Below are 23,660 nucleotides of genomic sequence, written 5' to 3'. Positions count from 1 at the left end.
TGCCTGCAGTAGTTCTTGATGACTATTACAGGGGTGTGGTCCAGAAGGGACTTTCATCTGAGCCCTTTCTAGGTGATTGCACCAGCCCTTCTCCTTGGCAATCCGGATTCAGGCAATTGGGAACCAGCTGCCATGCAAGCGATTGTTGGTCAGGAGGACAGGAATAACTCGCAGGTCAAGAGGAAAGCTTTTCCTTTGGAATTTAGGCTCTTGGGGCAGGGCAGGTATGTAGGTCAGGGTGGAGGGAGCAAATCAGAGCATCCACAAAGCCAAGGAATGAAGGGAGGCTAATTCTGTAAGGAGCAGCTGCCTTACCAAGCCAAAGCTGAGCTTTGCAAGAGCTGAGCTGCATGATCAAACTGGACCACTCTGCAAGAGCTCAGCTGCATAGTATATTAATTTAGCAGCTGAAAAGCAGCACAAAGACTCCACTGGGCACAGATTAAGATTTACACACACATGTTCTATCTCCCATTCGGGTTTAATATAGGAGGAGAGTTACACATAGGGAAAGTTTTCTGACTTCTGTCTGATCGCTGGCTAATTCATTGCTGTTCTAAATGCACACAGTGCTTGTTTAAACAAACACCAATAGATTCTAACTGGGCCCAGATTCATTTATCCACAAGCAAGGCATGAATCACGAACTTCTAGAAATATTTGGAGGGTGGCCTGCAGCCTCTACATTGTATTTATTTATTTCAAACATTTACAAACACTCTCTTTTCTCCTCCAAATTAGACCCAAACTGACTGACAACAGAATTTAAAAACAGCCATGATAAAATACAACACCATGACAGCAAAACACAGACTGGAGGAAAATAAAATGTATCACCACTAACTATGCTTAAAGCCCTGTGCCCCAGTGGGTGAGCCCTGTAGAGTCTCCTGCAGACCAGAAAGAGAACTTTTCAAGGAAACCATTGCTCAAAACCAGAGTAACAGCAGAGAAGACCTGAGATTGCACAGCATCCATTCTAATTCATGCACAAGAGGGAACTGCAAAGAGGAATTTCTGAGAAGACTGGAAATTCTACATCACTTTGTCTGAGCAAAGAGTCCTTCAAGTCCCTAGACATAAAGGACTTAAAAGAGAACCAGCACCCTGAATTGAACTTGGAAACATATAGGCAACCTGTGCAAAGATTTCAAAACAGGGTTGATATGTGCAAAGTGGCTGCCTCCAAATAATAATCAAGCTGTTACATTCTGGACCAACTGAACTGGGAGCCTGTCTTCAAGGGCAGTCCCCCATCAGTGTTGCAGTAGTCTAGCCTTGACGTTTCCATGGCACAGCTCAGCATGGGTAGAGCAGCTGGGGCTAATAGGGGAGATAACATACATGCTAGATGGGGGCGGAAAAAGCACTTTGATATTTCCAACAATAAAGTGGAGCCCAAATAGAACTCCTTGAATCTGAACCAAACTGGTCAAAGAATGATTCACCCTTAATTCTGGATGGGGTAGGATAAGGTTGCTACACGGTGCAGGAGAAATAATGCAGGGAGGCCTCTATGGTACTCCAAGCAGTGCAGCACTCCCTGAGGCCTGCAAACCACTAAGGGGTCACCAGCTCACATCTGGACAGGGAAAATGTGCTAGAGGTAACTGAACAACACTGAAGTGTGCTGAAGAACATTATAACTTCCTTCATTTACCTAAGAAGAACACAGTTACTTCACTCAAAAAGGTGGCTCTGGCTAAGAGAATAGCCATGGGATATCACAACCACTCAAAAACTAAGACGTTTGGAGCAAGGCAGGGGCCAAGTATAATATAGCATCATCTTAACTCAGCCCTGTCCTGAGTATGTGTATCCCACAGACTGATCCAGGGGGATTTGGGGGCAACCCCCACCCCTCAATAGCATGAGCTAGTTCTGCAGGATGTCTCATCTCGGCCAGCTGGCTGTGTTTACTTTGCTTTCTGTACCTGACTGGCACGACCTTCCTGTCCAAACATTACCCTGTTTTATCTTCCTTTAAGAATGCGTATTTAAGGGAAAACCCCTTGCCTTTCCCCCTTCCTGAGCAGAGCCGCCCAAGGCAAGCCAGCCTGCAGACGCAGAACAGAATCTGGAAAGAGCAAGATTTTTGTCCAGTAGCACCAACAAGATTTCCCGGCTGTTTTCGGAGGGTAGCTGTGTTGACCTGCAGTTGAACAGCCGTATTTGAGTCCAGCAACACCTCAGAGACCAACAAGATTTTCAGGGTTTGAGCTTTTGTGAGTCACAGCCCTGAAGAAGGGAGCTCGACTCTTGAAACTTGTACCCAGAAAATCCTGTTGGCCTCTAAGGTGTCACTGGACTCAAATCTTGTTCTTAAGGCCATCGTGGCAATCCAACTGAAATAACCTGGAAAAGAAGAGGGCATGGCAGGGGGTGAGTGGAGAATGCAGGGCGATTCCCCCCTCCTGTAATCGGAGCGCCCTGAAATTAAATGGGTAGACAAAAGAATGAACTTCATACAACATCCATGATTAACTTGTGGAACTCATAGCCCCAAGAGGTGGCGATGGCCACGGGGTCAGAAGGCTTTAAAAGGCAGTCAGACACATTGGTTTCAAAAACGATGAACCCTAACAGCTAAATGGAGCCTCCATGTTCAGAGGCAATATACCTCTGAACGCCAGTTGTTGATGAAAAGCAAGAGGACTGTTGTTCTTGCTCTGCTGTCAGCTTCCTGAGCGCACCTGGCCACCCACTGTTGGAAACAGGAAGCTAGACTGGATGACAGCTCTGATCCTACAGGGTCTACAGACTATTACGGGTGTGTGTGTGGAGGGGGGGCACCTATCAGCCCCTTGCAAATATCACTGCTTCTGTTCCACTTGTGTGGAGGGGAGGGGCTTCCCCATCCCCTCCTGGCTCCAGTCTGCAGAGAATCATGCAGGCTTATTTGGAAGTAAAGCTCATAAAACTCAAGAGGGAATTTACTTCCTGCAACCTGCCGAGGTTTGGGCCATCAGGAGATGAAGACAGGAACCTCCTGGCCTATCCCAAACCCACTAAAAGTTCTCTTTTATTTATTCCCCACTTTACTCTCCCAAAAGGGACCCAAAGCACATCATAACATCAGTCTCCCCCCGCCCCCTCTGTTTTATTATCAAAAACAGGCCTGTGAGGTAGGCTAGGATGAGCCAGAATGACAGGCCTAAATTTACCCAGTAAGCAGAGCAGGAATTCGAACCTGCATCTCCCAGATCCTAACCCTGCATTCTGACCCCTGTACCCTCTGCCCCCGTAAACCACTGTTCCCCATCACAGGATCCATTTTGCTGCAGCTGAGACCATAAACCAGCCCGGCTGTTCTCATGGAACCTTACATCCTTTGAAGAGCATCTGCGAGGTGGAAAGGGTGATCCAGCTCTTCTTATCCTGGATGCTTCCGGCTCTGTTTTCAAAATGTGTGAAATGAAGGGGTTGCTGGCGATTTGGAGACTTTGCCCTGTCCCTACGAATGGATATCTGAGCATACGGATAAATGGATATCTGGATAAATGGATATCTGAGCATACGGATAAATGGGAATCTGAGCATACGGATAAATGGGAATCTGAGCATACGGATAAATGGATATCTAGATAAATGGATATCTGAGCATACGAATAAATGGATATCTGGATAAATGGATATCTGAGCATATGGATAAATGGGAATCTGAGCATACGGATAAATGGATATCTAGATAAATGGATATCTGAGCATACAGATAAATGGATATCTGGATAAATGGATATCTGAGCATACGGATAAATGGGAATCTGAGCATACGGATAAATGGATATCTGAGCATACGGATAAATGGATATCTGGATAAATGGGTATCTGAGCATACGGATAAATGGGAATCTGAGCATACGGATAAATGGATATCTAGATAAATGGATATCTGAGCATACGGATAAATGGATATCTGGATAAATGGATATCTGAGCATACGGATAAATGGGAATCTGAGCATACGGATAAATGGATATCTAGATAAATGGATATCTGAGCATACAGATAAATGGATATCTGGATAAATGGATATCTGAGCATACGGATAAATGGGAATCTGAGCATACGGATAAATGGATATCTAGATAAATGGATATCTGAGCATACAGATAAATGGATATCTGGATAAATGGATATCTGAGCATACGGATAAATGGGAATCTGAGCATACGGATAAATGGATATCTAGATAAATGGATATCTGAGCATACAGATAAATGGATATCTGGATAAATGGATATCTGAGCATACGGATAAATGGGAATCTGAGCATACGGATAAATGGATATCTGAGCATACGGATAAATGGGTATCTGGATAAATGGGTATCTGAGCATATGGATAAATGGGAATCTGAGCATATGGATAAATGGATATCTGAGCATACGGATAAATGGATATCTGGATAAATGGGTATCTGAGCATACGGATAAATGGATATCTGAGCATACGGTTCTAGTGAAATCAATTACCTCAAGTCCTATGAGGAGTTATTTCTCCTTGGTGCTGGAAAGAAGCAGAAAAATCACCCCGTCAATAGATCGGCATCACTCGGTGCAAAAAGTGGGTGGGGTTGAATTCACTTCTCTCCACAAAGTCCCAGGTTCCGTCAAGAGGGGAAAATAAACTGTTGAAAGTATTGGTAGAAATAGGTCAGAAGAGGTACCTTTGCTTCAAGACCACTGAACAAGAGAGTACCAGGAAGAGCAAGATTTGAGTCCAGGGGCACCTTGGAGACCAACAAGATTTTCAGGGTGTTAAACTTTTGAGAGTCAGAGCTCCCTTCTTCAGATACAAGGAGGAGGGGAGATCCTTGAACCTTTATATCCCAGTTATATATTGCTTTATACTGGGCAAAAGGCTCAGGAATATCCACTCCTCCCTGTATCTGAAGCAAGGAGCTCTGACTCTTAAAATCTTGTTGGTTTGCAGGTGCCACCGGACTCAAATCCTGCTGTACTATTGCAGTCTAACATGGCTACCCAACTAAAAGTACCAGGAAGAAATTTCAGTTACTTTCACCCCTGATTTGGTTTCTAGTGAAAAGATGAAAGGTACCAGGTGTGGAGATAATTTCTCTCTTTCCCCAAGACCCTGAAGAGCGGCTGCCAGTCAGAGATGGCAGCATAGGGCTGGACAGCCAAAGGACGGCAGCTTCACATGTCCGTGAGCCAAAATCTACAGTTTTGGGCCGCAGTTCAGTGGCAGAGCATGTGCCTTGCATGCACGAGGGTTCAATCCCCAGCTGTAAGCAACACAAGTTATCCCTGTCTGAGACTAGCTGCCACCAGCTAGAGCAGGCAATATGGGGCTCAGGTGACTGGAAGTCTGACTCAGCAAAAACCCACAGCTCGCAGCTCCCTGGGCAAGCTCACCAGTGGAGCCCCTGCTTTGCACGCAAAAGGCCACTGGGCTCAAATCCTCTTCTTCCCGGTAGTGTCTCGCTCAGTGGTCTTGAAGCAAAGGTACCTCTTCTGACATTTTCTAACCACTACCTTCATCCCTTGGTAACCAGGTCAGGGGTTAGACCTGGGAGGACATTCCTTTGGGCTAGTCTTCTGACTCTTGAAAAGTCAAGCGTGTTTGCTATTCTCTCCTTCTCTCAAGCTTCTGCCCCCCCCCCGCCCCCAGGCCGAACTAACTTGCTTTCTAGAAGGGAGGGATGAGATTTTTCGATCTTGCTTTTTGTTTGCTGCAGCCAGTAGCCCTGCAAAGCTGGCTCACTTCAGGGTGTTCCCCCCACCGCACACTGCAGGCGGTCTGGGAGAAAGCACCCTCCTCTTGCGACATAGTGACAGTCCCCCGGCCCACTTGGGCCACCGTGTTTGGGGGCTGACCTTCTCGCCTTGAGGAGAGAGGCGTCCTTCGTAAGGCCTGGGGCCTGTGGTTTGGTGGGGGTGGCAGCCATAACTGTTTAGAAGCGAGGTGAAGGGGAAGAAAGTGGTTTCCCTCCCGTCCCGAGTCTGGAAAAAAAGCCCCTAACGTGACGCATTCGGGGGATGAAATGTCAGCTGCTGAAAGTGCAACTGCAGTATCAACAGCCTGTCAAGTTCCCCTTTCCCATTACACTTCGGAGAACACCCGAGGGGGGACTGCGAAGAGTAAATGATATTCCCCTGCGGTGATTTGGTGCCCCTGACTTTGTGTGCTAAGAACCAATTGCAGCTTGACTGCTCTATAGCAAGGCTGGCCAAACTCTCTGCCTGGAAAAGCTCTCTCTTGCTACCTGCAGCAGTTATGAAACCCGACACATTTTGCAAAACGTTGCATCATTTGTTTCACATTGGGGACAGAGCAGAAACTGATGTGCAACATCAACGCTCCACTCTGGAACATTAGAAATCTTGCACAGCCCTTTGGCCCTCCCCGAGCATTGCCCACACGCAACCCGTGGCACGCAACCCTGAGAACTAGAAACTTAAGAAAGCTGAAATTTCACTTTTTAAAACCCCAGCGGTTGTGCGCTGCTCCCAAACTCCATTCCATACTTTTTGCAACATTATTTGTAGAAGATATGCGTTCAAATCCATGCAGGAAAATCAGGTTGAAGATATGAAGCTATTTGCCAGATTCCCTGGTGTTATGTACTTTGACAACAGCTTTCCAGGACCTCAGTAAGAGAAGAGTTTTCTGTGCCTCAGCAACTGGGATCCTTTTGTGCAATGTAAGAGGGTTTTCCAAGGAAAAATCAGAATGTACAGGGCAACTGTGGGGCTATTAATGTGTTCAACCAGCTACAGCACAGCTGTGCATTTTCCCACACAAATAAGCACACCTCCGCTCTTCCTCCTCCTGCCCAACAGTCATAGCCCTGAGCTCATGGAATCAGAAACTGCATCCCCGTCTTTCAAAGGTTTCCAGGAACGGCCTCTGACCATATGCAGAGTGCATTTCTGCCTTGCTACTGGATAAGCAGTCATGCTGCAAAATACAAGCCAATAGGAAGCCCAAGACGATGGGGCGGACTGCAGCAGCAGCAGGTCTCAACGCAAAAGCTGCTTAACGTTTGTGAAATAGAGAGCCAAGCTACAAGTGATGCCTGACACAGGTTGGACACTTGTCAGCTTCCCTCAAGTTTTGATAAGTGTCCAACCTGCGTCAGGCGTCACTTGTAGCTTGGCTCAGAGAGATCTGGTTTTCTTGCTGTTCTCTGGATTCAGCACTGCAGGTGAGCTAGAAAAGGTTGCAAGACCATGGTTGGCTAGGTCTCTGCAAAGCTTGTGACCCAGCCCCTCCCCTCTTGCAGACAGTTTGCTCATCTAGGTAATGGGAACAAGGGGCAAACATCCGCCAGAGAAAGGTCAGAGCAGGCTCTTGAAAAAACTCTTAAGTCCAGCCTCCCCAATGCATGCCAAGCTCAAAGCTTGTAGCCACCCTGGCTTGCTGATTTGTAGAGCTAAATATAAACCTGGTTTGCATAGGCGTTCCATTAAACAAGTGGCTTGTAGCCTATTAGCATCCACGTTCCGACTCCTCGACGTGTGTTTCGCCTCTTAACTTCTCCACCCCGAAACCCAACCACAACATTTTTTTAGGAGCAGTTTAAGACAACCCACTTGTCCTAAAAAAAGGTGACCCCATCGAAGGACTGTTGTTGTTTTTTGGCCCTGCTGCTCCAGATTCCTGAAGCTTGTTTGGAAGCCAACAAATGATGTTTCAAAAACATTCCTGTTTTCTTCTGTGGTTTGTGACATTAACCCCATTGCAAACACCCAAAGGAGGCATGTTTTGCAAACGATGATCACCCTGAACGGCAGGAACTTCTTAAAACCGGGGAAAGGAGGTGTCCCTTCCAAGAGAGGCAGAAGATGCTGGAAGACTTCACTCAGGCGAAGATCAGAATTGCGGTGTTTTAAATTCACCAAACAATGCCCCATAAAGAAATTCAGGCTTCTAGCTGCAAGGAAACAAAGGCACCCCCTCCCCCATCCACCCGCTGCAAGCTGAGAGACAGTTTGACCCTCTTAATATTTACTCAAAAGTAAGCAGCATTGAGTTAAATGGGATTTTACTCCCTGGGGAAGTGAGCCTAGGATTGCAGCCAACCTTCCAAAAGCAAAGGAAGAAATCATGACAGGTTCTTACTTTTCAGAATGCATTTTTATTAGTGTTATTGCAACTTTTAAAAAATAAGGTACAAGAATATATTTGCTTTTGATTCTCTATGATCGGCTTTTGAGTGCAAAGAAAAAGAATGTGCATGTTTTTAGATAAATAAGAGCTTCTCTTCGTCTAGTTATTTTAAAAAATAGAGTCCATTATAATTTTTTTTTTTGCATAAGCCAGCAGATACAAACAGTTCTTTTTTTCCTTTCTCGCTCCCTTTCACAAATAAGAGTCCTTTGCAAACAGCTTCGTGGCCGAGAGACTGCCACCTCCGCACTCCTCCGGTCGCAGCACACAAGGAACCGTAGTGGCGCCAGCTCATTTTCTCTAGCACACAGCTGTGGCTCTCAGCACAACGCTCAGCCAAATCCACGCAGCCCAGAAGTCATTCGCCTTCGGCTCTGCCAATCCCCACATGCCCACCAATGCCAGCCGGGAAGCCGCCTGCCTTTCATGGCACTCTCTTGTTCCTCTTCCTTTCCCAGCAGTCAGCTGACGCAGCCGCCACCCGGCCAACCGCCCGCCTCTGCCCGCCTCCAACCTCTTCCGTCATCTTTCAAGGCAGTGACTGACTCACTCTCCATTCCGACAAGGGGGGCAGGCAGTGGTGGCTTGTGTATTACTTTTTTTTAAAAAAAGAACATTCTCCCTTCCAATATTCTTTTTTTTTTGGCCTTTTAAAACATGGAATTCTGCACAAAACACCAGGCAAGGGAAGAGTTCAGCGTGCCTGGAGAGATATGTAGGGCACCCACTGGTTATTGCAACGGCTCTCTTCGCAATAGCTGGCCACCTCGGCCAAACCTTGGCTCTTCCACGAACCCGTGTGTGGATTCTGGGGAGGAAGGAAAAAAATAGGCACACTATTAGAACACATTCTGACTTGGACTACCGGATCTGATGCAACTTTACTCAGAAGTTGAATGACAGGAGACATGTGTTTTACAAGACTGTTGCATTAAGAAGTTTTCATATGCATGCTCCCCCCAAATAGCCCCCATGCTCTGAACTGGATCCTGCAACCTCCCCCCCCCCCCCCAAACAACTTAACACTCAAGATATAGTTCAGGTAACGTCCTGGTTAATCAGCCCAATTTAAGCAGGTGCAGCTGACTTAAACATCCCACAAAATCCCTCACCTATCTGATGAAGAGTTCTGTGACTCTCAAAACTGCCCACCCTGCAGCACAAGACATCATTCCCCTCATTTCTCAGTTCTGAGAAGGTCTCCAAAATGCCTTGGGAGGCACTCCTCGGCTGGTCATGAGGCCAAGCCCTCCACCCTAGCCGGCAAGCTTGCGGCATCACACTGGCTCACCAGGGTGAAGTAAGCAACAGCGGAGGTGCCCTTGGCTACACAACAAGTCCACAGCCCGGCGGAGGCATTCCTGAGCCGCGTGCCAACTCACCGTCACCAGGATGCAATGCAGGTCGCGTGGCTCCGTGTTGTCTTGAGGGCTTTCACCCAGGACGGCCGCCAGGCGGTCCATGCCGGAGACACGCAAGATGTTGATGTCGTTGTCACAACAGAATGCCTGGATGAGCGTGAAGTGGATCTGGAGCGCAATATCGTCCTCATCTTCCTCGTCGATGGCCAGCAGGCACAAGACCACGCTGTCAGGGTCGCTGCAGGAGGAAGAAAAGCAACCAACCGGTCAGGATCGGGAACGCCAATGAGAAGCAAGAGTCTGCCTGCATGGAACGGATCCACCCATTTGATCCCAGGCTGCTATCATTTCACCAGCATTCTTCTCGCTCTCTCACCCTCAGTCTCTCTCTCTCACACACCTCTTTCTTCGTTTGAAAGCTTTCTTTCAAAGCAAAGCCCTTTGTGCAAACCTAGCCCCCCTTTCCCCCCTGCTCATTCAAAAACCAGTTGTTAAAACGGATCTATACTTACACATTCATGAGTTTGGCAGACTCGTAAACCCCAACGGTCAGGCAGCCCTGTCTCTGGGCAGCCACCAAGAGATCCTCCACGGCTTCGCTGACCGATTTCATCCTTTGCAAAGGAAAGGGGGAAAAACACCATCAGACCAAAGCATCAAGCAAAACCCAAAATAAGGAGAGATTTTTTAAAAAACTGTTTAATGGGTTTCTACGATTTTGCCCTTTCCAAAAAAAGAAAGACCCCAGAGAGAAACTTACTTCTCCTCGGTGTTGGCACAAGAAACCAATTCTTCTAGAGTCATGTTGCAATTATAATCCACAGCGGCACCCCAAATTCGAGAGACGGGTTTTAAAATAAGCCGGAAAAAACGCAGCAACGATTCCAAATAAGCACCTCCAAACTGCAGAGCCAGGAGGAGAAAAAGCCACCCAGAAGTCCAAACGAGAAAACGCTGCAATTAATCCAACACGGCGAAGAACGGAGAGGGGGAAAAATACAAAATATCTCTCGAGATCCGATTCCGCCTCTTCCCAACAGTCAGCGGTTTCTAATGTGCGGAAAGCCGCTGACAGCTCCTTTTATGACCTCCTAGGAGGGGGCGTGGCCTCGCGGGGTCTTTTCCCTTTCCTATTGGTTCCTAAGCCACAAAGGATGTCTGAGGGAGACACCCGATTGGACGCCTTTGCAGAAGCAGCCACGTGGGGGCGGGGAAGTGTTGCAAGCCCGAACGGTGGAGTTTTTTTTTAAAGAGGAAAAAAAAAGAGAGAGTTTCGGTTGATTTTCCCAGCAGTGGAAGTTTCTGTAGCTGGCCTGGGATTTCCACAGAAAGAGGGCTGGGTTTTTGTCTTCGAGTTTGCTTTTTTGGTTTTGCAAAAGTCAGTTCGAGTTGCTTTGGGAAAATTCTTTACAATAAAGCCGGGGTCCAGGATATTCGAGGGGCGGGGAGAGAAGGGGGGAAATGTTATTTGGAGAAGAAGCGACAGGGGGCTGGGGCGAGAGTTTAAAATGCATGCATGCAAATATGACACCCCCCCCCCTTTTTTTTGCATTCTGCAAAATAACCTTTAAAAATGCTTTCCTGGCAGTAGATGTTGTTTTTTTTAAAAAAAACTTTTCTTTTTTTTGCAACAGCAATAGCAAAGAAAAAAAATTGCGCCGTCGAAGCGGAGGGGTGGAGAGGACGGGAGGGCTGCAAAAATGCCTGGGCGGAGTGGGAGGGCTTCCTCCCCCCTTTCTGGGCTGCGGGGAAACGAAATTGCAAGCGGCGCGCGCGGCGTGGGCTGTCCCCGTGCGCGGGCACGTGGAGGTGAATCGGGAGGTTCCGAGGCCGGCGCCAGGCAGTCATGGGTTGGAGGGAGGGATTCTCTGGGCAGCTTGCTAAGAAGATCCACCCACCCCCGTATTTCTGCCCCTCCAATTTGCAAAAGGTCCCTTTGCGACAGCTCTTCTCCTTTGAATTTCTGCAGAAAAACTGCAAAAAGGTCCAGAGACCTTTCCGAGGAAAGGCTGCGATCCGGCCCCCTCGAATGACCTCGGCGAGTCTTGCTCGTGTGTAAATGTGCAGGGGCTCTGGCTGCAATGGGTCACGCATGCATCAGCAGGAATGGGTCAGGAAACGTGCGCCTAACAGTGGAGCCTCCGTTCAGTGGGGCTGGCTCCCGAGTAACTGTGTGTGGGGATCGGGGCCTCAGAGAGTAGACGTTTAGAAACATTCTGTCCAGTTTCAGGAGAAACTTTTCTCCCTCCCTCCCCTCAGTTCCCCGAGCCAGAACCGCAGCCCAAGTGGGTGAGAAGTCAGGCGGGTGTCTTGCTCGCCTGGTGACCCGCCTTGCACATCGGTTGGGTCATGCTGCTAGCGTGACGCTTGCGCAATCTCTTGGCAGAGAAGCTCCAGTTCACAGGAAAGCAATAAAGTCGTCTTGCAGACCGGGGACAAAGAGTAGCGACCCCAAAACAGCGTGATTTTTTTTTCCAAGGTGGAGAGGGAAGAAAGAAAGGCTGCCTGAGGAAAGCAGTGGGGGTAGACTGCACTTGTATGTGGAGGTTCTCTTTCTTGGTAGACTTCACCGATTTGTTAGGCTAGCCCAGTCCAGCATCTGCCTTCCAGCAGGGGCCAGCCAGATCCTTCCAGGAAATGCATGGTAGAGGTAGTTGTCCCCCGTGCCCCTCCTCACTTGGCGTTCAGAGATAGACAAGGTACACAATGGAAGATTCATTTTGCTGCCGATGGGCCCTTTATGACCATGAATTTGCCTGATCCACCGTAAAAGTGAGAGCCCCTCGCTGCATTGTTAAGTGGCAGGCAGTTCCACAGGCTCACTCGGCTTTCTGTGAAGGTTCTGAATCGTCTGCGGCAACCATTTTACTGGAGGACCCACATTTTAGTATTTAGTAACCCCCCCCCCCAATCCCTGCAGTCCACTTTCTCTGTCCCACGGTGAGATAAGTTTATAATAAAAGTTATTGATCACCTCATTTAACCCCGTAAAATGCAACTTTAAAAATAAAAGAAAAAAATTCTTTAGGGGCGTTGCAAATAAATATGCCTGGACAAATGTAGGGGTGCAGATTTGCAACACAAGCCGTGCTGTATCCGAATATTATACCTTTAGCAAGAGAAACAATGTGCACAGAAATGCTTCCCTTGCATGCCCAATACAGGCTTGGTTGTAAAAACGGCTCCAGCTGCGGGTGGGAGCAACGCAGAAGTCTTCCTAGTTAACTCCTGAAGAGCGAGCCTGCCCTCTGCTGGCGAAAGGTGGAAGCAACACTGACAGCTGTCTGGATTGGAAAAAAAATTAATTCATGGGGACAAAAAAAGAGTCCAGTAACACCTTTAAGACTAACCAACTTTATTGTAGCATAAGCATTCGAGAATCACAGTTCTCTTCGTCAGATGCAAATTGTCATGGGGACAATTTATTTCATTGTTATTCTGCCTTCCCATTGGTGACTCAAAGTGGCTTACCTCTGTTGTCCTCGCCTCCATTTTATCCTCACAACGCTCTTGTGAGGTAGGTTAGGTTGAGAGTAGGCGACTGGCCCTAGGTCACTCACCAAGCTTCCATTGCAGAAGAGGATTCGAACACGGATCTTCCAGATCCTAGTCTGGCACTTTAACCACTTTGCTGCACTAACTTAGACTCATGAATATCACCTTCTGTTAGGTAGGTCCCTTTACAGGTCAGGTTAAATGGCTTAAGGACAACAAGTGAAAATCGCATCCTGATAAAACAGAGGTGGTGCTGGTGGGGAAGGTTGAAGTCCTGGGGGGGGGAGCAGTGGGCTTCCGACATTTGATGGAGTTCAGCTGCTGCCTTTTGTTGGTTCTGTTAAGATTCTGGGGTTCATGCTGGCCCCAGCACTAGAGCTAGAGAAGCAAGTCAATGCAGCTGGGGGGAAATGCTTTCTTCCATGTTCACTTAGCTCCCTCTCTTGACCCAACAACCTGTCTGGCTACGTGCAATGCAGTGGTTAGTATTGGACAAGGATATAAGAGGTCCAGGTTTAAACTCCCATTTCCCATGGAACCTTGCTGGGTGACTTTGGGCCAGGCCGCACACTCTCAGGCTAGCCCGCTTCAGAGGGCTGTTGTGGGGATATAATGGAGGAGAGAACAATGCAACTTCTTTGAGTCCCCACCGGAGAGAAAGAAAGAGTATAAATGGAGTAAATAAAGATATACATATGTGAATCTGTGCCATGGTAATCTCAAAGCTAGACTGCTGTAATGCACTGTGCATGGGTTTGCCCTTGAAGACAGTTCGGAAAGTCCAGCTGGTGCAGAACTCTGCAGCTCCTTTACTACTGGGAGGTAGGTAGAGCGTTATGTGGGTGTGTATTCTGCAGTCATTCTGCTAGTTCCTGATGAGTTTCTGGGTTCAGGGAAGGGTTCTGATGATACCTACAAAGCCCTTCGTGGTTTCAGACTCTCATATCTACAAGACCGTCTCTCTTGATAAGTTCTACTGCAACACCTTTGCTCTGAACAAAGCTTTCTTATGGTGCCCCTGAAAGGGGATACAAACCATAGCCGAGCATTCCCTGTCATGGCTCTCACTTTTGGAATGGCCTATTCGAGGAGGTCAGGAAGGCTCCCACACTTTATCCGTTTCACAGCATGTCCAAAATGGAATTGTTCGGGAGGCGCTTTCTATAAAGGGAAGGGTGTTGGAATTTTAATTGCCTGTGAAAATTTCAAGCAGCTCCCTTCTCCTCTGCCTTCGTTCTGCATTGTTTCTAGAATCTTTATCTCGTTTCCCTTTAATTATGAAATCCAGTTCAGTGGATCCTGCAATTTAAAACAGTCAAGCTCTTTTATGTCTTACGCTGTTTTTATTCCACTGTTCTTTGATTGTGTTAATTTAGTTTTATTGCATTCCTCATTGCATGTGCTAAACTAGTATTTTTTCTCTTCCCTCCCCCTATTGTTCTTATAATTCTGTAATCCGTTTTCAGTCTCAATGAGACAGGCTGGCAATAAATGCAGTAAGGGAATAAAAAATAAGCAAGGCCTCCCCTACAACTCCTGAACAATAGTTTTCACTACAGAATATTAGCAAGCTCGTCTCCCCCTCCCCATGAAAATAATCATTTACTGATTTGGGGTGGGGGGAGGTCAAGTGATTGTTAAAATCTCAGGAGCAGTTTAGGCAGGTTTTCTTCCTGGTCAGTTGGCAACCTCAGTAACAGGTGAAGCGCCAACAGATCAGAATGTTGCCTCTTCGCAATGGGGGAAATGCACCTTTGGGATTTTTGTCTGGCCCACCAGAAAAAGAAACATGGCAATCATGTTTGTGTGTGTTCTTCACCTAGAATGGGATTTGTAGATCATATTTTTTGAACAAAGCCTCCGGATTCCACCCAGTGATTTCAGCAGTGGGTTGTTACTGACGGGGCGCTTGCCAACTGCTTTTCCAGTGTGGCTTGCTCCTGTGCTGGCTGCTTGGTTTGAGACAATGTTAATGGCTCAGGACGTTGTGTGGGCACATCTGGAGTCTTCTCCGTGCCAGGATGTGACACCTTTGAGAAGCCCTTCCCTCCAAGGACATGCTTTCCATGAGGACAGAAAAATGGCATGTTATAAATAACAATATAATAATAGCAACACATTCCTATGCCATAAACATCACCTCCTGCTTTCTGCAATTCAAGCCACAATTGACTGCAAAGGAGCGCACAAGCTGTTTTTCCTGGGTCAGCTGGCAACTTTGGGAGCTGGGTCCCTATTTCCCTGCCAGGGAATTTTGCACTGTTCCGAAGCAAGCTTTGATTCGGCCGGTCTTAGCACTGCGTTTGGCCTGAGCGGGTGGGCGCAGGAAATGCGGGGGTGCCTTCATCAAGGCACAGGATGGAGGGGGAGAGGCGGCATCAGGAAAAGGACAGGACGGCTTAGGCTCATAGTGGGAGAGCCACTGAGTTCTCTGATGTCCCTTGGGAGACACTATTTCAGGTCTCGGCCGATTTATTTCTATTCGTTTATTTCCCAGTGTAGCGGTCAACCGCCACCTGCTGCCCGCCTTTGGTCTTGCAAGGTCCCAGAGCCACTATTCTGTGATGGTTCTGGGTTGTGCGCATGTAGCTGTGTTAGCCTGTTGCCTCCAAAGAATCTTGTGCCCCCTGGAAAACTACCAATTTTATTATGGCATTAAAGCTTCCATGGTGCAAGCCATACTTTGTCAGATGCCGGGAGTGTTATTCGCACTGGTAAGATGCAGGCATCGATCTGTCTGCGTCGTCTGCTTGTCAGCATTCTAAATCAATCAATGTCTTGAATTTATTTCTTGATCTATCTATCGAGATCCTAAATGGATCTGATGGACGTTCTAAATCTGTCGACTGACAGCCTTAAATTTACCTGCCTGCCTGCCTCCCATCTTGCCTTACTTTGTTTACTTCATTTATATCCTGCCTTTCTCCCCAAGGGACACCCCAAGTGGCTTTTAATGTTGTCCTCTCCTCCATTTTATCCTCACAACGACCCTGTAAGGGAGGTTAGGCTGAGAGAGTGCAAGTGGCCTGAGGTCACCCAGCAGGCTTCCGTGGCAGAGCGGGATTCAAATCTGGGTCTCCTACATCCTCATCTGACACTAGCTTGTGAGTTAAGAAAACAGACCAAGCCCCCAGGAATGTTTAACGGCGTGGGGGGAGATGTGCGCCCGGGGGGCTTGTTCCTACTCCTCTCCATCCCTGACTTGCTTGGATTTTTCTGTTTGGGGGGAGGATTCGGAAGCCCAAGCCTGGCCTAGCATTGCACATTTTGTATTGTGCGTGCTCTGAGACGCCTGTGAACGTACGCAGAGCGCATTTCCCTCACTGTGAAATAACCACGGCAAGCTTCCTCTCAATTGATCCGTCTAGGATTCTGGGTTTTGGTGTTTAGGAAAGACCGCGGTCTCTCTCTTTTAATCATGCTTATGGTCTTACTAAGTGATATTAACACTTTCTGCCTATTTATTTAAACACTTGTAGCCTGCTTTTCTCCCCTCCGGGGACCCAAAACAGCTTATACCTCTCCAATATAATTAGACAAACAAATGAATAATGCATTGGGGTGGGGCTGTGGCTCAACAGAAGAGTCTCTGTTTTGCCTGATGTTCAATCCCAGGAGTCCCCATTTAAAGACTGGCAGTAGGTGATGTGAAAGACCTCTGCCTGAGACCTTGGAGAGCCACCGTCAATCTGAGTAGACAAGACTGACCTTGATAGACTAGGGCTTAAGTTGTGTGTGTACTTTTAAAAAAAATCCTTTTATTTTAATTTTTTTTTAAAAAAACGTAACAGTTTATACAAAAGAACATAATTAAACATTCAAATTTTCAACTAATTATTTACTAATTGTTAAAAATACTCCTGTATCCGGGGATAGATGTATTACAGATGTTAACAGAACACAAAGTCCATGCACTTTTCTGGCATGGAGATCTCTGATGATGTGTCGTTGGAGATGCAGTCAGAATAAGGAAACCATTTTTCTTGGTTTGAAAGTTTGGATTGTCATTTATCGCTATTTGGTCTGATATTTTATCCATTACTATCATGTCTCAGATTTTGTTTTTCCATTGTGATATAGTTGGTACTTTATTCGATTTCCATGATTGTGCTATTGACAATTTTGCTGCCATCAATAGAAATGCTGTTAGTTCTTTCCTGGGAGCTGGTATAGGTAAGTTATTCCAGAAGTTTGACAGAATTACTTCAGGTTTGTGTGTGCATATGTGTGCGTGCATGTACTTTTAATTACACTCAGTCGACAGGCACTTTTGAGACTTCAAACACATTGTATGCAATATCTTGTTTTAATCCTTACAACAACCTTGTAAGGTAGACTGATCGTCCCTATGTTGGAGAGGAAGGGGCTGACCCTGAGAAGGTGGAGGGTTGTTTTAAACCAGACAAGATTCACACCGCGCACGTCTGGATCCTCTTGTCAGCCAAATGCAGTGTCTCCCATTTTGGGGCCCAATGCTCAAATTCCTTCCAGGGGTGGGCCAAGAGTTGCTTTTGGCACATGATGCTCTTAGCCCGGCTTGGCTTGGCTGTGCCTTCGAGGGTGCCCCGGCTTTTGAGTAAAACAGACATTGTGCCAAGCAGCCGTCTGCAGCCTCTGTGCACAGACTGCTTGCGCCATGTGTCTGAATTCATCATGCGCCAGACCGGCTGGACACATCTGCAGAGGGTCCTGGCTCTCATGTCAGAGATCCGAACGGGCACGGTGACCACCTCCCTCACTCCGAGGCCGTGGGGAAGCACATGGCCATGCCGCTCTCAGTGCTGTGACTCAGTACCGCAGAAGCCGAAGCGGTGGAGTGGGCCATGTGCGTGTGTGTGTGTGAAAGAGAGTGCTTGTATGAAGTGCCGGAAAGAGGGGTGAGCACCGCAGTATCAAACGTACTTGTACTTTGCAGAAAGGTGGGGTATAAATGCTTTCAGGACAAATAAATCAATAAATTGTAGAGGGTATTTATTTTATTTACTTTATTTATAGTCCACCTTTCTCACTGCGACTCAAGGTGGATTATGCAGGGTAAATCACTGTAGACAAGCAGTGTGATAGCGCTGGGATTACAGAAATCTAAAGCAAAGCAAAGAATATTAGGCGTGATACATTAAACGGCGTAAAAATGGTATTATATAAGTACAAAAACAAACGGCATCGGAGTAGGATAATATTGCAAACAGCTAAAACATACTGTACACATGGTATCGTTCACACAGCCCTATTCGCTTTATAAAAGCACCGTCCTGATCCTTTTGCTATCATATGGCCCTGTTTCCTTTATAAAAAGGCTCTCGTGAACAATTCTGTTTTGCCTAGTTGGCGGAATGGCAGAAGCAAGGGAGAAATGAAGATAGGGGCGTGTGTTATGCATGTGTGCTGTAAGGGTTGCCTTCCTGTTTTGGGCATTCCATCTCTTCAAGTGGTGAGATGTTCCAAGGGCAATCCAGCTCCTTTGAACAAGCCTGTCAGCATCTGAATAAGTTACAAACAAACAAGCAGAATAATAGGGGAAGCTAACAGGTAGGAAATCTGCAAGAAGTTGAGTCATGGTGATGGGGGGGGGGGTCACCCAATAAAATCGATGAGCAATAGATTGAGGAGAGGGAACATAATATGCAGAATTATAATACTAGGCAATTGGATAGTGTGCGAAACTCTTCATGCCATTATCTTTTTACAATGCTTACAACAATCTTGTAAGGCAGGCTGGAACCCATGTTGCAAATATGTGGGGGAGCAGAGAGACAGTAGGCCCACCTCAGTTCCACCTGATGAGTTTCTGGCTGAAATGAGCTTTTAAGCACATTAAAACAGTAGTTCATGCAAAGCATTTATTTATTCATAGCATTCTTGTCCCGCTATCTCTGCAAGTAACTGATGGGGGGGGGGGATATATGTTGTTGTGCCCTTCTCCATCTTTTCCTCCCAGCAAGCGGGGAGGATTAGTCAGGGAGAGAATAAATAGTTCAGGTCACTGGCTCATGGCATAGGGATCTAAACATGGGTCTTTCCACTCCGAGATGCTCTAAGCATTGTGCACATGATCTCTCATTGTATAAGTCACTGCCCCAAGATGTTCAGTAGCGTTTAGATGGCTTTAGAAAAGGGGATTAGCAACTCATGGTAGAAGGAGAGGTCTATTGGTGGCCAGTAGTCATGACAGCAAAATGGAACTTCCATGTCCAGAAGCAGTATATCTCCTAATACCAATTGCTTTGTGAAAGGATCAAACAGGGGAAGCGGGACTCCTTCATCCCTACTTCTGCGCTTCCCATTGGGATATCGGGCTGGGCCGCTGCTGGAAACAGGATGTAGGATGAGATGCACCCACCTGGTCAGATCCTGCGGGGCTCTTCCAATGATCTTCCTGTTCCTGTTAGAATTTCTGCACCCTGTGGAACTTTGGAACTCTTTCCCCCTGGAGGTTCGCCAAAGCCCGAGCCTGTGCATCTTCCAGAGGCAGGTTAAGACTGGAAACAGAGAAGAGGAACCTGGACACAGTTTCCCCACCCTAAGCTTTCAGTACCAGGCAGGATACCACCCTGCCAACTGGCGATTAACAGAATAGCCCTTGGTTATGTAAAAACCTTGGATAAAATTAATGCATTTTCTGCCTCCCAAAACTCTTCCCTGCTTTGGAAAATCTCCCCCCCCACAAGATTGTTTTCCCACCTGATTTCCTTCCCCGCTCAGGGAAGGAAAATTGCCAGGGAAACGGCTGTTCGTGCATGAGAAAGAGGGAGGGGGGGCTGTTTGTGGCCTCTGCAAAACAGGTGGACTTGTTGATGGTCAAATCCCGAGGTTGCCACGACAACCAGAAATAGGGACATGAGGCCGTTGTGGTAGCAACGATGGCAGCAGCTGCGCACCTGTGCCGTGTTTTGTTCTCTACCTCTGTTTTGCAGCGGTAAAAGAAAAAAGAAACAAAATAAAAATAGAGTTTTGGGGATTTTCCATAGCTGTTGAGACTCATGGCAAAAGCCACGACTTCAAGAAGCCAAATGGGGCCTGTGGATTTTTCCCCTTTTCCACATAGCGAAATGTACCCTCAGTTGCCTTTCCTTGCTAAATGAGTTTTTCTGTCTATACAATTACACACACACACCACACACACACCAATATCTCACCGCAGAGAATCTGAGGCTAGAGCTCACCCATCCAAGAACCCTAAAATCCTCAGGTGGAGAGAAAGCGTGACATTTACAGTGAATCCTAAGCGACGTTACATCTTTCTTTTTTCTTTTTTTAAAAGAATTTTTATTGGATGGGTTTACAAACATAAACATAATAATCATTATCATTTTCCACCCCATTGCATTTTCCACATCCTATCCCCCCTCCCTTTTCTAATGACTCCCAACAGTTTTCCATACCCAACTTAACCTAAAGAATATATAATATAAATTCTTAAAATCTATAATAATATATATAATATATATCTATACAATACATACTAATCTAGTCTATTTAAGTGTATTAACTATCTTAATATAACATTTATCTAAATTAAGAGTATAAAAATTATATAAGTATATAATAGGTACATATACTAACTAAAAGAAAAAATTATATATATATATACTATATATACTATTCCTTACATACCTATTATCTATATTATAAATCTATTACTTCTATTACATCACTAAAATATCGTATATACTCCCTATTACCTATACAACCTTATTGTTCAACCTTATCGATGTTACATCTTTCTAAGCCCATTGACTTAGAAGAACATAACTCTGTTTCGGACTGGCGCTGTTAATCTCTTTTGTAAGGGGGCTGGTCCTGAAACTTTGAAAGGCCTGCCTCTCCTGTGAAGAGTTATATGAGACAGAACTTTTCACCAGCTTTGGTTTTTCCCACCGCTGGCATCTCTCTGATGAGACAGGCCCGCTTTGAATCTTGGCGAGAAAGGCAGACTATAAGTAAAGCAAATAAATACATTTGGACACATTCTCCCTTCAGCTGCTGTTTTTACAAAATTCAGAGGGGTCTTGATTTACAAACAGTGGTGTATGAGGACTGAACTGTTGAATGGATACATTTGTACATCATGAGTACACTAGCAATAAAGCCTGTTGTGGGAAAAATACAAGGGGCTCTAGAAAGGGAAGGGTGGGCAGGTGGGCATTCCCTCATCCTCGGTGACTGATAACATCCGGATGAAGGCAGGGTGTGGGTGGGCATGGCCACTTCCTCTGTGCCTGATCCTGGCTGAGTGAAGGGAGAAGGGCATTGCCACCTGCTCCATGACTGAGCCCAGCTGGGTGAAGTGGGGGGGGGGCATTGCTGCCTGCTCTGTGCCTGATTCTGGCAGGTTGAACGGGGGTGGGTGGGCATTGCCTCCTGCTCCATGCCTGATCCTGGCCGGGTAAAGGCAGAGGGTAGGAATTGCCACCTTCTCCGCTCTTGATCCCTGCCAGGTGAAGTTGAAGGGCAGGCATTGCCACATGCTTTGTGCCTCATCCCGGCCGGGTGAAGGGGAGGCAGGCATTACCTCCTGCTTTGCGCTTGATCCAGGCCAGGTGAAGGGGTGCGGGCATTGCCTCATGTGCTGTTTCTGAACCCAGCCAGGTGAAGGAGTGGGCATTGTCACCTGCTCCTTGCCTGATCCCACCTGGGTGAAGGCAGAGGGAGGGCATTGCCATCTGCTCTGCTCCTGATCCCAGCTGGGTGAAGTTGGAGGATGGGCATTGCCACCTGCTCTGCTCCTGATCCCAGCTGGGTGAATGCAGAGGGTGGGCATTGCCACCTGCTTTGCTCCTGATCCCGGCTGGGTGAAGGTGGAGGGTGGGCATTGCCAACTGCTCCACTCCTGATCCCAGCTGGGTGAAGGGGACATTGCCACCTGCTCCTCTCCTGATCCCAGCTGGGTGAAGGCGGGGGGCAGGCATTGCCGCCTGCTCCTTGCCTGATCCTGTCCTGGGCTTCCCATCGTGGCTGGAGGTCTGGTTGTCTCATCTGGGCTTCCCTCCACTGCAGAGCCCTCTGGAGGTGCACCAGGGTAGCAAGTGAGTTGTCTTGAATACGCTTAGCCTTTTATATAGTAGGATACTTTCCTGTTTTTCCTGCACAACAACCCTGTAAGGTAGATCAAGATGAGAGAGAGAGAGAGAGAGAGAGAGAGAGAGAGGGAGAGAGAGAGAATGGTCCAAGGTCACCCAGAGTGCTTCATGGCAGTGTGGGGATTTGAACCCAATTCTCCCAGATACTAATCACTCGAACCATGTGACACCATGTGACAGAAAATATATTTAGTATACACTTTTATGATGCCCCTCTTTTCAAACCTATTGAGATATTGCTTAAAGTTCACCACATGCAGAGGAAAATAAAAGTCATGCATGTGAACCTCATTCCACAGATTATAGCCCAAGCCCCCTCCTAGCACATTATTCCAGGTTGTTCTCTGCCTGTGCTTCAGTGAGCCCTTTACTCTGCCATAGCATGAGTGAAAAACCAGTACAGGGCTTGTTTTATTGGTTAAGGATGAGCCTGGGGAAAAAAACCCTACAACTTAATGGTCCTACAATATCTTTGTAACAGTTCCAAACATGTCTCTAAATCCACAGGGAGTGAAATCTCATCACAATGTTGATGCGCGAGCATTGCACATAGATGTACGATAGGGGCATTTATATCCCCACACTGAAATTTTATCTTGCAGAGGCCTTAGGGAGGGTGCAAGATTCTAAGAACGACAGCTTCAGCTGCTCACACTCACAGTGCCCCCTTCCCCGAGTGTAACACTTTGTGAACCTAGCAAAGTGGGCACCAAGCCACAACAACTGATGCCACAATGAATCAATTTGCCTTTAAGGTGCCACAGGACTCTGGCACATGAGCGACGAGCAGGCGCCTGCAAACTCATGCAACTTGTAGGCATGCACATTGGTGAGCTACAATTGCCTGCTCTGAACTGGGAAATTCCTAGAAATTTGAGAGTGGAGCCTGGAGAGGTAGGGTTTCCAGCTGCCCGCCGGTGGCGGGCAAACTCCCAGAGATTTGCCTCCTTGTCCACCGATTGCCCAGCGATCACCCAGCGATTTGCCCTCTCCCCCAGCAATCACTCAACTGGTGCGGTGACATCACTTCCGGTAGTGATGTCATTGCGCCACCCAGGGAAGCGTTCCTGCGCTGTGTTTGGGGCTGATTTGGGCCCCAAACGGGCTGAATCAGCCCCGTACGGAGAGCAGGAGTGCTTGCATGACTGGCGTGGTGACATCACTACCGGAAGTGACATCATTGTGCCAGCTCCGGGGGCGCAAAAGAAGACCTCATGCCTGGCACAAGGTAAGCGCCAGGGACTTCACCCTCTCAATGGAGGGCAGAGTTTGGGAAAGGACCTCAGCCGGTATAATGCCATAGCGTTTATCTCCCCAAAGAGCCATTTTCTCCAGGGGAACTAATCTCTGTCATCTGAAGATCAGCTGTAACATTGGGAGATCTCCAGGCCCCACCTGGAGGTTGGCATGCCTAGAACGGTGGAGTTTAGACAAGAGAGGGACCTTAGCAGGGCATAATGCCATAGAACCCACCCTCCGAAGCACCATTTTCTATAGGGGAGCCAGTCTCTGATGATTCTATGGGGATCTCCAGGCCCCACCTGCAGGTTGGCAACCCCACTGAGCTGTGACTTCACTGTCGCGTGTG

At 47.2% G+C, this 23,660-nt stretch overlaps 1 protein-coding gene across 1 annotated transcript; it reads right to left on the bottom strand.

The window, feature by feature from the left end:
* Positions 1 to 8,097: 8,097 nt before the first annotated feature.
* On the bottom strand, positions 8,098 to 10,537 carry GADD45B (growth arrest and DNA damage inducible beta). The gene is made up of 4 exons (XM_054980567.1): positions 10,258 to 10,537; positions 10,010 to 10,111; positions 9,519 to 9,735; positions 8,098 to 8,944 (listed from the first exon to the last, which is right to left on the bottom strand). The coding sequence occupies exons 1-4, from the start codon at positions 10,299 to 10,301 to the stop codon at positions 8,831 to 8,833; spliced, it is 477 nt and encodes a 158-aa protein (XP_054836542.1). The 5' UTR covers positions 10,302 to 10,537; the 3' UTR covers positions 8,098 to 8,830.
* Between the last annotated feature and the right edge of the window lie 13,123 nt (positions 10,538 to 23,660).

The sequence above is a fragment of the Eublepharis macularius genome, chromosome 5 (genome assembly GCF_028583425.1).
Source record: "Eublepharis macularius isolate TG4126 chromosome 5, MPM_Emac_v1.0, whole genome shotgun sequence".
Classification (NCBI taxonomy): domain Eukaryota; kingdom Metazoa; phylum Chordata; class Lepidosauria; order Squamata; family Eublepharidae; genus Eublepharis; species Eublepharis macularius.
This window is presented reverse-complemented; position numbering and strand designations above follow the sequence as displayed.

Coding starts and splice junctions, on each gene's coding strand:
- GADD45B (XM_054980567.1), bottom strand. CDS start 10,301: ATGACTCTAGAAGAATTGGTTTCTTGTGCCAACACCGAGGAGAA. Junction 10,112..10,257: donor TGTGCCAACACCGAGGAGAA/GTAAGTTTCTCT, acceptor TCCTTTGCAAAG/GATGAAATCGGTCAGCGAAG. Junction 8,945..9,518: donor TGCATTGCATCCTGGTGACG/GTGAGTTGGCAC, acceptor CTTCCTCCCCAG/AATCCACACACGGGTTCGTG.